The sequence below is a fragment of the Anopheles moucheti genome, chromosome 2 (assembly GCF_943734755.1).
Source record: "Anopheles moucheti chromosome 2, idAnoMoucSN_F20_07, whole genome shotgun sequence".
Lineage (NCBI taxonomy): Eukaryota > Metazoa > Arthropoda > Insecta > Diptera > Culicidae > Anopheles > Anopheles moucheti.
The window spans coordinates 15,397,510-15,412,282 of record NC_069140.1 but is presented as its reverse complement, the minus strand read 5'-3'; the positions used below and the strand labels follow the sequence as shown (position 1 = coordinate 15,412,282).

Sequence of the window (14,773 nt, the reverse complement as noted above, 5' to 3'; positions counted from 1 at the left end):
AAAGTCAACTCTCGCACGCACCAGTTCTTTAGACGAAGATCCAGGAGATACCCCCCGCTCTAGGCAGCTCTGATCCAGTTAATCAGAATCTCTGAACAGGAAATATGTCTAAATGGTTTTATTTCATTTCCTCGCAATAAATGGCATCCGGCTTAGTGGTGCTGGTCTATTCGTTTGAATTTATCCGACTGCATCACGGACGAGACGATGAAATGCACTTTTCTCCACAATCTTTATCGATTATTTTTATTATAAATGTTTGCCTGCACCGCTCCAGGCGCTGTAAAGATGCGATGATCGTAAAACATCTACCAACCTTGGTTGGGACGAGGATTTGTTCAAATAATCACCGTTCCACAAATGGGGCCTGTCGCTTCGCTAGACACAGCCCTGAACCTTGGCCATCTTTTATTCTGCCTTTTTTGCTCCATTTTTCTCCACCTCCGTTCACTGAGACAAATGCATCCATGACTATGGCCAGTTTCCAATCATTCCACGACGAATCATTTATGCTTGCTACTAGCAACACCGAAAGCAATTCTTTCCTGAATTCCATCCGTACACAGATGGTAAGAGATATTGTGTGAATTGTTTACCCGAGCGTGTAAAGCGAAGGCACACCAAAAAAAAGCGTGGAATGCAGGCGAGTTATGCGACTGCTTATCTTATATCCATTGAAAGCTAGAGTATGGATCTGGACGGTGCGGAAAAATCGTTAACAGCTTCATCGGCTACAACACCATGCGGGCCTGGCGGTGAAAGAAAATGCATAAAACATTATGGCGACACAAAAGTCGCCATCATGAAGCGCAGCAATGCTCAACAATGGATTACGGTTATATATAAAGCGAACAAGAGAAAGCGTTTAATGTTTAACATGTTTCTCTTGCTGTAAATTCTACCCAGGCAGACCAGGCGCCACGGCAAACCTGTGGCGTAAAGTTTCGCTTATAATTCTTAAAAGAAAAGCTCAATACTTTAGACGAAACCGAACAGCGATGCTCAATCCGCATCCTGTGCATATAAAGCATGACGAAATCGACGAAGAGTGTCGAGTTCCCCTCCCTCACACAAATTTGATTGCCTTTGCGACGTCTGCAGCTGCTCGAACTGATAATATGAGCCGGTAACACGTTCAGGATACGCTGGAAGTGCCGAAGCGTGCTGCACTACCCGTCGGTATGCAATGGCAAAATCGACAGATTTGTATAAGATCCTATTCTTGCGCCACTCGCACAATGGCCCTTCAAGAAAATTCTCGGATGTGTCGAACTTGCTCGGTTCAATTTGATTTGCAATTCGACGAACAGAGAACCAAAAAACAGCAGAGCACCACGAGGAGGACATTATACCGCTCGCTGTGTCAAAAAGTGCATTAAGGATAATCGGACGTTTTTTTTATCGATATCCTGTGTGTGTGTATCTACTTGCGAAGGCGTTCCTGACATAGCCACTTCCGCTCCAGTCGCGGGTGTATTTCGGATAAGATAGTGTGCCCGAATGCGTTTCCAGCATAACAAACAAAAACCTCAAATGTGTGTATGCGCTGTCTCGATCGCTGTTCTTCGACGACGCCGGCTGAATTGTCAGCCGACGGAGCCGCCGAAATTGATCGGCGATGGAGCCACTTTTATCGCTCGTTTCGCTGGTTCGCGAATGCGTAGGTTGGCAAGGACGACGAGAGTTCCTCGTGCACTATAGAACGGACTAGAGAAGCAGCGAGGCAAACGGTAGAACAAGAATCAAGCGTCCTGTTCCGCCCGCACACGAGAACGATGACGTAATCTGTCTCTTTGCTCTGTTGCGCATACGGCACGTGCACGTGAGCAAAGGTGTCGCCCATAGTGGAAAGTTGCTTTGGCAACCGCCACTGTTGCTTTGTTAAATGAACGCGTGTCCGAATGGTGCATAGGCGGGATAAAGCTTTCATCGAGATAGTAGTAATTATTCCAGTTTGTCGATTAAAATAACCTAAACCCATTGCTGCATCCTGCCAAGGCTATTTACGCGTCATTATAAATTGCTACATGTGTAACGCTTGCTGAGGGTAATTGCTGTTGGCGAATGTGCTGTAATACATTCCGATCATTTAGATTCTCAATTCCAGGAATCAATCCTCGACCTAGAGAGAGGGAGAGAGAGAGGTTTCCAAAAAAGGATCTGTTTTTCTTGTGAAGAAAATGTATTTTGTCTATAAACACCATTTCGCCCGCTTTGTTTACTCAGCTGCCCACCCCTCGTATGCGGTTGCAAATTGTGCTCCAGTGAAGCGTTGATTTGCTTGATCATCATTCCTTCGCATCCACCCATTGCCACACATTCCCACGCAACTGCTCGCTTTAAGACCTTCAAACAATGCCAGACACATCTTTTAGCCGCAGCCAGAGATTTCTCGTATCTTTATTTTTTTCAATGGATCAAAAGGAAGTTTCAAGTTTCCATACGCATGAACGTTTTCCCATTGCTTTCAACATTAAACCCACACACACACCCGGTAGTGGTCCCTCACATCGATGTTATGGAAATGGGCATCGTGCATCTCTTTCACTCGCCTTTATATTCCCTCCCTGCAAGGGTGCTTCCCCTTCGGGGAAAACACTTTCCTTCACAGGAGCTTTTCTTTGCCCTCTCTTTCCTTTACATCGTTTCTTTGTGTGTGTGTTCTCTTTCTATCTCTCTTTAAGCTTTGTGGCGGTCTCTCTCTAACGCTTTTTCCACTTTCTCTGGACACGCATTCTACTTACACGTTCGGTTCGCTTTCAGCAACAGCCTTTTGATAGCTTCTGAAAAGAAAAAAAATCACTCTCGCATACGCACACACACACACACACGCACGGTTTCCACGCCGATGTCCTCGTCGGCTTAGGGTTCGGCCGCTCGGATTTGGATCCCACGCACCCACGCGCACTCGAGGAAGAGGGAAGGGGGGAGTTATCGGTTTTTGCTTTTATTTGTTTCTTTTTCTTCCTTTCTTTGCTTTGCTCACGCTTTCCTTTGATGAAAATGGTGTCGATGTCGCGCATTCATACCGCACGCACATTCCCTTTATTCACAAATTTCCATCCGCGTACATTTCATCGCGCCATTCACTTTATTCTACGTTCTGGCAAACAACGCACATCGCACGCACGCACACAGCTACGTTCGCTTTTCACTTTTCACCAATGCGGGAGTGGTAGATTGAATCTAATTTTGAAGAAAATTTTTACACCTCACAGGGTAAGTCCAACATGCCAAGTGACTTGCACGGCATTTCATCACACTTTACAACTAGAGACACTAGCACAGCACAGCTCTAGAAGAAAGAACCCCATAATGCAGCACCATTAGAGTTTAACAAATGATCCCATTTGTTCCACACAAGGACGCGCGCTGGCAAACATTTAGCAAACACAAGGGCAGATATTGGCTACTGTTCCGTTTGATGTGTCTGATCTTAAAAAACCTGTTGTTATATCACAGTAAATGATACTAACGTTCATGCACTCAACGTGTCGTTTGCATCCCAGCCTTTCCGGTGTTCGAGGGAAGACACGATTAATGGTGGAACACTGCTAAACGGCGGAACAGAGCACACAATTTTTTGTTGGGGGAAAAAATCAAATCGCACCACAAGCGAACGACGTCCACAAAACCCATCCGTCTAGTTCGATTGAAACTTTACCTTTGCGCGACACGACGCGGACATGGAAAATTGTCGTGGAAAACACTGAGTGGGCTTTTGCTTTCGCTTTTATCTGCCCGCTCTGAGCGACAAAAATGGGTGAAATCCTGTACACGAGCGAGAAGTAAGCGCAGCGCGCGACGGAAAAGGATTTTGGCCGATCGGGAGAATGAGAGCTGCTCACTCAAGCTTTTATAACGTCCTGAGAAATTTGGGAAAGCTCATTGTTGCGTGGAATAACAAAAGCTTTCGCAGCTCATTGCACTTTCCATCTGTGTACGTACGAAGGAGATGTTAATCTCTCGTAGATTTTTTTTTGTATTTTACAAAACGTTTAATCACATGGCACGCGATTGTTTTTTAAACAATAATGACGTAGATGTTTAACTCTTTGGAATATTTACATGATGCAATTTGCTTCGCAATAAAAGGAAAACAATTCTTTCTTTCCCAGAACTGGATTATTAATAGGTTACTGTGTTAATTTTATTGAATAATTCATGCTTTAAAAATTACAAATCAAATTTAATTATGTACAGTAGGAAATTTCAATTCGTAACGTGTTGTCGAATCACGGTCACAAAAGCTGGATAATTGAAAACTCAAGAGGGTATTTAACAGAACTGAAAGGAATTTCGTAGAATTGTTGTTAGTTAAAATGTTTTCTTGGTAATTTTGTTTGTTTTTAAATAACAAAATTGTTTGCTAGTGCGTTGTTGAATTTTCTCACACGAACCCTGCACCAAACGTCTGCCAGCTGTCAGAATTCAGACGTTTCGGTCGAAGTGTTTTTTGCTGAAGTCAGTGTAGGTTTGACAGTGGACTTGAAGAAAAAATTGCTTTCGTGTGGAAGTGGGTGAAATTGAAGAAAATAGGCGTATTTTTCGGATTAAAATCAATTTCGCGTTTATCTACAGTCTCGCGTTGGTGTAAAAACTGCAAAGCACACGGGTATTAAGCGTTCTACACATAGCAAAGGTACATAAGCATGCGTTTATCTTATCTAAACACTGTTGTGAAGAATCCGAGAATCAGTGTTCCGGGAGAAGAATCGATTTTTCGCTTCAGCACAACTCGCGTCAACGCAAGTGGCGGTTCCGGTGATATGGAGTCTCCGCTGGTTTTATCAGTGAGAGCGGCAATGAATTGATATGCGCTATGCTATTTAAGCTGATGGGATATCTGGGGAGTAAAACGAGGGGTTCCGACCGTTTTTCATTCAACAACGCTCGTCTTGTTGGCTTGTTTGGTTGGAGATGCGATTACACGTCGTCGGTGACAAATCCAGCGGAGGCCGCAAGACTAATTCCTCCTCCCATTAGCCATCTCCCCCGATGGCAACCATGAAAGGGAGTCGTTGGATGCGACGATGACGACACACCCCGCTTACCGCACTTTCTCTTTGCTTCTCGATATTAATTAGGTGGATTTGTGCAGTGCGCTCCCTGTGCGTATTTATATGTTTTCTGTTATTGCAGCGGCAATGAATCATATGCCTGTTGGCGGCAGTACAACACCGAACGATTATTGCACATTATTAAGTGTATTTTGACCCGAAGCGCCGAGGAGAGTGCGAATGCCGTTACTGCTATAATTGTTGCAGTCGTTTGACACCCTCTTGAGGGATGTGAGGGAGGTACACGCGCGCAAAGGGGTGACGAACCGAGCAAGGGTCCCCCATACGGTTGTGCGTAGCTGAGAAACAAGCAGCGAACGAAATATTCCCACAGCAGCCTGCCAGTCATCAACAAACGGTCGCTGTTTATGTGCGGTTTGGGCTCTCGGTCTGCTTGGACGGGCTGAATCAGTGTAGTGTTTGTGTTCAGTTTCATAGCAGCGGAAGCGGGAAACGCGTTCAGTGAAGCAATAGGATACATCGCGAACATTAGCATGATTCCCATCGCCCCAATCCAGTAATACGGACAAGCCTGTTCTATCGACGCGCGCAATAACGTTACGTTGCAGTTTGAACATATTTGTTTGTTTGCCTTTGGCTTATTTCTTCCACAGACTTCGCATATTTGACTCGCCCAAGATGACGGACTCGAAATACTTTACCACCACGAAGAAGGGTGAAATTTTCGAACTCAAATCCGAGCTCAACAATGACAAGAAGGAAAAGAAAAAGGAAGCGGTCAAGAAGGTACAGCGAAATGGGGGAGGGAGGGAGATTTCAACTGATGGCACACCCCCTAGCCGAACCCCATAGGAGTAGCAATTAATAACGCATGTGTTCTGTGCCGTTCTTAATTTAAGGTCATTGCCAGCATGACTGTGGGGAAAGATGTGTCGGCCCTGTTTCCCGACGTTGTGAACTGCATGCAAACGGACAACTTGGAGTTGAAGAAGCTGGTCTATCTGTATCTGATGAACTATGCCAAGTCGCAGCCCGATATGGCCATCATGGCCGTCAACACGTTCGTTAAGGTAAGTATTTGTTAATCAACGTAACATTCTCGATCTCCTTTGCTCAAATCGAACTCTTTTCTCGTCTGTTCATATCGTGTATCAATCGATCATAAATGGTTTCTTTGTATTCTGCTTTACTTTTTAGTTGGTTAGTTAAAGTTCCAACCCTCTTGTTAGCGCTATTCTTTCATGCCCTTCGATAAAGTCCCTCGCTGTGCCACTAGCTACTAGCTGGCAATGTCCCAGCGTGTTTCCTTTCAAAGAAACGACTCACAAAACATTAGTAGTGGATTGTTTCACCATATACATATTGTTGGGAAATTTTCTATTTTTGATGAAGATATTTACCAAGTTTGATCCGAAGCCAACATGCGTTCTGGTATTTGTATGACAAAAACAGACTGAAAGGAAATTGTTCTCTGAAAAGTATAGGGTTTGTACTGAGCTTATCGTACGGTACGCACACTCACATTTGCTCTTCCTTGTTTCTAGAGCGCCAGCTATCTAAAGATCCCCCTCGCGTAATAAGATAAAAGTTTGTTGATAACCGTCGCTGTGCGGATTATTGGATTGCAACTAAAGCTAGCCAGACAATGAATCACTAATGCAGTTTCCGAATATTCATCATGTGGTCTTACATTCTTCGGTTGTTTCGAAATAGATTAATCGTGTCTAATCTCGCGAAAGGAGAGGTTTTCTTTCCATTCTCTTGCGTTACCCTCATCATCTTTGCACTCTTACGTATTCGATATTGATTTTGTATGTGTACTTTTTTCGATTCCGCCTGTGCTTATCTTTCCCATCTCTTTGGATTGTTATTGTTTAGATAATTTCGATAATTTGCTGCGCTTAGAATCATTGTTATTCATCCTTTCATATACTAAATGATACGTTCCACACCAATGTTTTCCACATTTCTCTACATGCTTCTTATGACTGTTTCACTCGAATTTTTCTCTATATAATCAAACGAATAATTATTACACGCTCATAGAACTAAACTTGGTATCTTTCTTTTTCTGTCTTGTTTTTTATCTTCCACCAATTGCTAATGCCATCGCTCTCCTATCCTTTCGAAACAAACTTTACACATCCGTTAAATGAACTTTTGCGTTACCTCTTTCTATATACAAAACCGTTTGAAACCGTGATGAGATAAACCCGAATCAAATAAAAATATAAAATCTATGTATTTGTTAATAACATTGTTAAAAAAAAAACTATGTAAGGATTTGCCACATTCTCAACTCGTTAAGGTAATCAAATAATCAAAAATTTTGCCAATTGAGTTTTTAGCTAACAATTTCTTATTATTAATTACCCTTTCGGTCGTTTTGCCTTTTGATTTACAACACGTGTTTTTTTGGTTGATAAACTGTGTTGACTTTATAGGTTGCATCGTTTTGTGTTGTTGTTTTTGTTTGTTTCTATCCTCCCTCCCGTTACGTTCAAACAACTGTGTGTTTGAAAGGTCCTCAACTCTTCGTATAATTTAAAAAACAATTTATTGGATTCCGTTGTTTACTTCTTGTTGTTTATGTGTCATTTGTTGGTGTAGTTGGCCATAGATATGAGCAAAACAACTGTTTTTAGATACTTAGAAGCTTAGAAGTTGTTGCACAGTTATAGCACAATGTTAGTAAATGTTATTAGCCAACATTTCTTTGCCGAACAGTAGTGGAACGTGCCACTAGGGGACCATTGCAGAGATAATGTTGCTTATGGGTTTTTTGCATTATTCTTCATTCTTGTATCTGTTAGCATAAACGTGCAATTTATTTAATCCCTTGTTTTTTGCTTGAGCGCACTTTCTCCACAGATAATGGCGGAGCAACTGATGCTTGTGCGATAGCAATCCCATTCGGATCGTATTTGACTTGTGGACACTTTAACATTACCGAACATTTTTATATCATTATCGTTTGAGTGCAGATGTATCATTAATGCAACCAAATTTTAAGCTTTGTCCTTTAAAACTGCTGTTCCAAAATGATGAAGCTTTCTCCAGACCATTCCCTACGCATTAAATGATCTACCGAAATGCGTATTTATTTTCCATTTTGTTCTATCAGCCCTCTACCTTTACAAAAGGCGCTGCATTAAACGCAATTTGTGATTTCGTTTGAAGTTTATTATCAGTTCTGTTTGGTTCCGTTCAGTTGTATATAACTTGTAAATAAGTATGGGCAGATTTCATTAGCCGCCGGTCCACTGTGATTATATTTTCCCTTTTGTCAAGAGTGCTTCTAGTTGTTTTCATTTGTTAGAACATTTTCGTTTTATTAAAATGGTTACCGGTCGCTTAGACTATTAAACAAAGCATCGAGCATCAGCTCGCTAGGTATGGCTACGAACAATAATTAACGTTGCTCATCTTACGCAGGATTGTGAGGATACGAATCCATTGATCCGTGCGCTGGCCGTGCGCACGATGGGCTGCATCCGAGTAGATAAGATCACGGAGTACCTATGCGAGCCACTGCGCAAGTGTCTGAAAGACGAAGATCCCTATGTGCGCAAGACCGCTGCAGTATGCGTAGCCAAGTTGTACGACATCTCCAGCTCGATGGTAACAAATTCAAAACATTCTCATCTATTTTATTGTTGATCCGCTAAACTAATGTTATTCTCTTCCGGTAGGTGGAAGATCAAGGATTTCTGGATCAGCTGAAGGATCTTCTATCCGATTCGAACCCGATGGTGGTGGCAAATGCCGTAGCTGCGCTGAGCGAGATTAACGAAGCTAGTGCGAGTGGACAACCGCTGGTGGAGATGAATTCCGCCACTATTAACAAGCTTTTGACAGCACTCAACGAATGCACTGAGTGGGGACAGGTATTTATACTGGATTCGCTGGCAAACTACACGCCAAAAGATGAACGCGAGGCGCAATCGATCTGCGAACGTATTACGCCCCGTTTGGCTCACGCTAATGCGGCCGTGGTGCTAAGCGCCATAAAGGTGCTAATGAAGTTGTTGGAGATTTTGGCCGGCGATGGTGATTTCTGTTCGATGTTGACGAAAAAGCTTGCCCCACCATTAGTAACGCTTCTGAGCTCTGAACCGGAGGTGCAGTATGTAGCTTTGAGGAACATTAATCTGATTGTTCAGAAGCGTCCCGACATTCTCAAGCACGAGATGAAGGTGTTCTTCGTGAAGTACAACGATCCCATCTATGTGAAGCTGGAGAAGCTGGACATTATGATCCGGCTGGCGAATCAAAGCAACATTGCGCAGGTATTGAGCGAATTGAAGGAGTACGCCACTGAGGTGGATGTAGATTTTGTGCGCAAAGCAGTCCGGGCGATCGGGCGTTGCGCGATTAAGGTGGAACCATCAGCGGAACGGTGCGTGTCTACGCTGCTCGATCTCATCCAGACGAAGGTGAATTACGTCGTGCAGGAAGCGATCGTTGTGATAAAAGATATCTTCCGCAAGTATCCCAACAAGTATGAGAGCATCATTAGCACGCTGTGCGAGAACTTGGACACACTCGACGAACCAGAGGCACGCGCTTCGATGGTGTGGATCATCGGTGAATATGCGGAGCGTATCGATAACGCTGACGAACTGTTGGACGGCTTTCTGGAAGGTTTCCAGGACGAAAATGCGCAAGTGCAGCTGCAACTGCTAACGGCGGTGGTGAAATTGTTCCTCAAGCGTCCAGCCGATACGCAGGAACTCGTGCAGCATATTCTTTCACTGGCTACGCAGGACTCGGACAATCCGGATCTGCGAGATCGTGGCTTCATCTACTGGCGTTTGCTGTCAACGGATCCGGCCGCGGCGAAGGAGGTCGTACTAGCCGATAAGCCGCTCATTTCGGAGGAGACCGATCTGTTGGAGCCCACTCTGTTGGACGAGCTGATATGCCACATCAGTTCATTGGCCAGTGTGTACCACAAACCTCCAACGGCATTTGTTGAAGGACGCGGCGCTGGTGTTCGTAAGTCGCTTCCGAACCGCTCGGCATCGGCGGCCGGAGAAGATAACTCCTCGGTCCCAGAGGCCACCGTTATCCCCAACCAGGAATCGTTGATTGGTGATCTACTCTCGATGGACATTGGAGCACCGGCAGCTCCAGCAGCTCCGGCTCCAGCAAGCAGCAATGTGGATCTTCTCGGTGGAGGTCTCGACATTCTGCTCGGTGGCGGTCCCGCTGCTGCGAACGATACGGCACCGGCGGCGACCGCTGCTGCAGGCGGTTCAGCTGCGGGCGGACTACTGGGAGACATTTTTGGTATCGGTCCAGTAAGCAGTACCAACATGATTCAGATTCCGAAAATCACCTGGCTGCCGGCGGATAAGGGCAAGGGTCTCGAAATTCAGGGAACATTCTCGCGCCGAGCCGGGCAAGTATATATGGACATGACATTCACCAACAAGGCGATGCAGGCAATGACCGGATTTGCCATCCAGCTAAACAAAAACAGCTTCGGATTGGTACCGAGTGCTCCGCTTCAGGTTGCGCCCCTGCAACCTTCCCAATCGGTCGACACGTCTCTATCGCTTGGCACAACCGGTCCGGTACAGCGTATGGAACCACTGAATAATCTCCAAGTTGCTATCAAAAACAACGTGGACATTTTCTACTTCGCCTGCCTCGTCCACGGTAACGTGCTGTTCGTTGAGGATGGACAGCTTGACAAGCGGGTGTTTCTGACCACCTGGAAGGAAATTCCGGCCGCGAACGAGGTACAGTACAATCTGCACGGCATTGTCGGCACCGCCGATACGGTAGCGGCAAAAATGACGGCAAACAACATCTTCACTATCGCGAAACGCAACGTCGAAGGTCAAGACATGCTGTACCAGTCGCTGAAGCTGACGAACAACATTTGGGTGCTGCTGGAGCTTAAACTGTCCCCGGGAAGTTCCGACGCTACGCTCAGTTTGAAAACGCGCTCCGTTGAAGTCGGCGCGATCATCTTCGCTGCGTACGAGCAGATTATCCGTTCACCCTAAAACCCACCGGGGGGAGGCTAACGGCATAGAATTAATATTGTTATATTCCATTAGATTGTAAACGTTGGACAAAGAGATACCCGTAACGTTAGACAGCAGCAAACAGGGGTGATCGTTATGGACTCAAACTCTCATTAGCCCCAAAACTGAGGTTTTGCTCTTTGTTTGCGAAAAAGGCAATATTCAAGTGATTGTTCTACCCTGTTACGCTATGATTGTATTCATGCACAGTGAAAACGAGCCATGAGTTTTAGTAGTTTCGAATAAGCGTCTATCTCCCTAGTAAATGCGCATACGTAGACAAAAACATCGCGTAAAACAACCCATATGTACCGCAAATCCACACACATCGTCCATTGTGACTAAATAAAGTGTAATCGATGAAATACAACTCCTCCGTCTCACATTCCCAAAATACATTAAGGATCCGAAATTTTTGTAAAATTTAGTACACACAACATATTGGGCACACAACATAATGCAAGACCGTCTTAACTTCGTTCAATAACGCTCCGAACCGCTCGGCATCGGCGGCCGGAGAAGATAACTCCTTGGTTCCAGAGGCCACCGTTATCCCCCACAAGGAATCGTTGATTAGTGATCTACTCTCGATGAACATTGGAGCACCGGCAGCTCCAGCAAGCAGCAATGTGGATCTTCTCGGTGGAGGTCTCGACATTCTCCTCGGTGGCGGTCCCGCTGCTGCGAACGATACGGCAGTAAGCAGTACCAACATGATTCAGATTCCGAAAATCACCTGGCTGCCGGCGGATAAGGGCAAAGGTCTCGAGATTCAAGGAACATTCTCACGCCGAGCCGGACAAGTATATATGGACATGACATTCACCAACAAGGCGTTGCAGGCAATGACCGGATTTGCCATCCAGCTAAACAAAAACAGCTTCGGATTGGTACCGAGTGCTCCGCTTCAGGTTGCGCCCCTGCAACCTTCCCAATCGGTCGACACGTCTCTATCGCTTGGCACAACGGGTCCGGTACAGCGTATGGAACCACCGAATAACCTCCAAGTTGCTATCAAAAACAACGTGGACATTTTCTATTTGCCTGCCTCGTTCACGGTAACGTGCTGTTCGTGGAGGATGGACAGCTTGACAAGCGGGTGTTTCTGACCACCTGGAAGGAAATTCCGGCCGCGAACGAGGTACAGTACAATCTGCACGGCATTGTCGGCACCGCCGATACGGTAGCGGCAAAAATGACGGCAAACAACATCTTCACTATCGCGAAGCGCAACGTCGGAGGTCAAGACAAGCTGTACCAGTCGCGAACAACATTTGGGTGCTGCTGGAGCTTAAACTGTCCGCGGGAAGTTCCGACGCTACGCACTCCGTTGAAGTCGGCGCTATCATCTTCACTGCGTACGAGCAGATTATCCGTTCAACCTAAAACCCACCGGGGAGAGGCTAACGGCCTAGAATTAATATTGTTATATTCCATTAGATTGTAAACGTTGGACAAAGAGATACCCGTAACGTTAGACAGCAGCAAACAGGGGTGATCGTTATGGACTCAAACTCTCATTAGCCCCAAAACTGAGGTTTTGCTCTTTGTTTGCGAAAAAGGCAATATTCAAGTAATTGTTCTACACTGTTAGGCTACAAATTACTAAGAACACAATCATGCACAGTGAAAACGAGCCATGAGTTTTAGTAGTTTCGAAAAAGCGTCTATCTCCCTAGTAAAAGCGCATACGTAGACCAAAATATCACGTAAAACAACCCATATGTACCGCAAACCCATATCCACACACATCGTCCATTGTGACTAAATAAAGTGTAATCGATGAAATACAACTCCTCCGTCTCACATTCCCAAAGCACATAAAGGATCCGAAAGTTTTCGTAAAATTTAGTACACACAACATATGAGAAATGATAATGCAAGACCATCTTAACTTCGTTCAATAACTTATGATTTTGATTTTATTATGAATCATCAGCTTCAAAACGCTGTCCGCTTTTTAAGGCTAATCATCTCGGCTTCCGACAAAATTCTGACCCCTGTTCAAGTAGCACTCATTCCATTATTGCATCCGACCACACTGCACACAACATCCAGCGTATTAGCACTCTTCGCAAATATGTTACGGTACATGTTATTAAAAACTAAAAATTTATACGAATTAAGATTGTTCGAGATGGTTAAAAGTATGAAAATAAGTGGTAGTAACATCCGCTCACACCTAGGCGCAGCTCATTGCAGTCTGCTCATCCGCTCGACGTACAGCTCGTAGAGAATTTTATTTTTAGTGAAATAATGTGGGTTTTCTTCGGCGCTCAGCACTGGACAGTAATCACCAAGGATTTCGCCGTTAATCGAAATGGTCGACGCAGGACTATTGCTTCCACTGTTGGCAGGAATTCGAAACGAACCGACGCTGCTTGCATTGCTATTGCTACTATTACTGCTGCTGGAACTGCTGCCAGCCATCACCCCCATCAGATGCGGATTGTTGTGGAGACTAATTGCACAAGTTCCTCCCGCACCACCGAGTAAATGATGATGGTGATCGTGCTGTCGTATCTGTCCAACGACATGGGAAGCACCAGCGGCGATCTGCTCCGGTAGCACTCCTCCCACAATACTGTGTTGACTGTTGTTTAGATGTAGATTATTGATCCGCTTTGATAGGGGCATAAATTCGTTCTGTTCTTCTTCGCGAGAGCGTTTTCTACAATATAAAAAAGCAAACCTTAGTATAACATTTCCAGCATTCTCATATGCTCTTGCGTTGCATCGTACGCTACTGCGTAAATTGAAGCATAATGTGCGTATATGCAGCGTAGCGTGCAAGAGAGATGGAGAGAACCATAAATGGTGCATGTAAACAATACGCAACATTAATTCCGTATATTACCTTGTGTCGATTGGCCCTGCCATCGTGAATTATGTTGAATAAGAGGGGATGGTGATGTTGCTGATGCTGCTTCCGTCTCATCTACGTTGCACCAGTTCTTAGTTCAGTTCCGTTGTTTTTCTTTGTCTGCAGAATACAGAAATAGATTGACCAATGTTTACTCATAAGAACAGCTGTTCTGTAACATTTTTCCATTCATTGTATTTTTATCATCGGTGATTCCGTTGTCAGTTAACATTGCTGTAATATCTCGTAAATCGTGGATAATCTTGTTGGGCTACAAGTTGCATCGCAAAATGTTTTACGATAACATGCACTTGGACCAGCAGAATGTAATTTTACTTGCCAATGGCCCATCACAAGCATTGCCACGCATTCCAAAGCCAATGAACCGCAACAAGGGCCCCCGTTTTGCGTTGGTTTAAAGTGATCTGATACAATTTTTAATCTCATTTGAGATATTATGAAAGTATGTTCTATGCTGTTTCCGCCTCGCCTGGAAATGTGCAAACATTAGTAAAGCACTTACCGATAACAAGTGGCCACTAGAAAGAGTTTCGTCACAGCAAATCGTTGACAGAAGGACAGTATCTGCTAGCACGGTCCAACATATAAAATCTGTTTATGCTCACGCAATGCTTGTATTATTCCTTTTCCACAAACATATGATGTTTCCACGAGCCAAATGTTCTGACGTTGGATAGAAAAAAAGATAAAATAACAAGAATCATTCCCAAATGCGTAGAATGGCAGGTTGAACATTGGGCGCCATTTGACAACTGGGTAGCTACAGTGAAGTGATATTTTACGAAACGGGATAGATGTTACGGAGACGTTTGCTAATATAAACGCTTTAA

The 14,773-nt window shown here is 44.5% G+C and overlaps 2 protein-coding genes and 1 pseudogene across 4 annotated transcripts; 2 read left to right on the top strand and 1 right to left on the bottom strand.

Annotated features, from left to right (window-relative positions):
* Positions 1-4,487: 4,487 nt before the first annotated feature.
* LOC128297203 (AP-1 complex subunit beta-1-like) lies at positions 4,488-11,422 on the top strand. 3 transcript variants are annotated; one of them, XM_053032804.1, is made up of 5 exons: positions 4,488-4,642; positions 5,675-5,807; positions 5,921-6,091; positions 8,457-8,642; positions 8,714-11,422. In XM_053032804.1, exons 2-5 carry the CDS (start codon positions 5,700-5,702, stop codon positions 11,036-11,038), a joined length of 2,790 nt encoding a protein of 929 aa, XP_052888764.1. In that variant the 5' UTR covers positions 4,488-4,642; positions 5,675-5,699; the 3' UTR covers positions 11,039-11,422. The 3 variants fall into 3 exon arrangements, with proteins under 3 accessions (XP_052888764.1, XP_052888763.1, XP_052888765.1); XM_053032803.1 differs by lacking the exon at positions 4,488-4,642 and adding an exon at positions 5,501-5,577; XM_053032805.1 differs by lacking the exons at positions 4,488-4,642; positions 5,675-5,807; positions 5,921-6,091 and adding an exon at positions 6,992-7,329.
* Positions 11,423-11,649: 227 nt separating this feature from the next.
* On the top strand, positions 11,650-12,506 carry LOC128299156 (AP-2 complex subunit beta-like; annotated as a pseudogene).
* Positions 12,507-12,976: 470 nt separating this feature from the next.
* Positions 12,977-14,595, bottom strand: LOC128297831 (uncharacterized). The gene is made up of 3 exons (XM_053033533.1): positions 14,446-14,595; positions 13,917-14,042; positions 12,977-13,730 (listed from the first exon to the last, which is right to left on the bottom strand). Exons 2-3 carry the CDS (start codon positions 13,937-13,939, stop codon positions 13,253-13,255), a joined length of 501 nt encoding a protein of 166 aa, XP_052889493.1. The 5' UTR covers positions 13,940-14,042; positions 14,446-14,595; the 3' UTR covers positions 12,977-13,252.
* Between the last annotated feature and the right edge of the window lie 178 nt (positions 14,596-14,773).

What these genes read in the sequence shown, in the direction of transcription:
- LOC128297203 (XM_053032803.1), top strand. Translation starts at nt 5,555, where the DNA reads ATGATTCCCATCGCCCCAATCCA. An exon ending in AAAAGGAAGCGGTCAAGAAG is followed by an intron (nt 5,808 to 5,920) that starts GTACAGCGAAAT and finishes TCTTAATTTAAG; the next exon opens with GTCATTGCCAGCATGACTGT. An exon ending in ACGACATCTCCAGCTCGATG is followed by an intron (nt 8,643 to 8,713) that starts GTAACAAATTCA and finishes CTCTTCCGGTAG; the next exon opens with GTGGAAGATCAAGGATTTCT.
- LOC128297831 (XM_053033533.1), bottom strand. Translation starts at nt 13,939, where the DNA reads ATGGCAGGGCCAATCGACACAAG. An exon ending in GCAGGGCCAATCGACACAAG is followed by an intron (nt 13,731 to 13,916) that starts GTAATATACGGA and finishes TTTATATTGTAG; the next exon opens with AAAACGCTCTCGCGAAGAAG.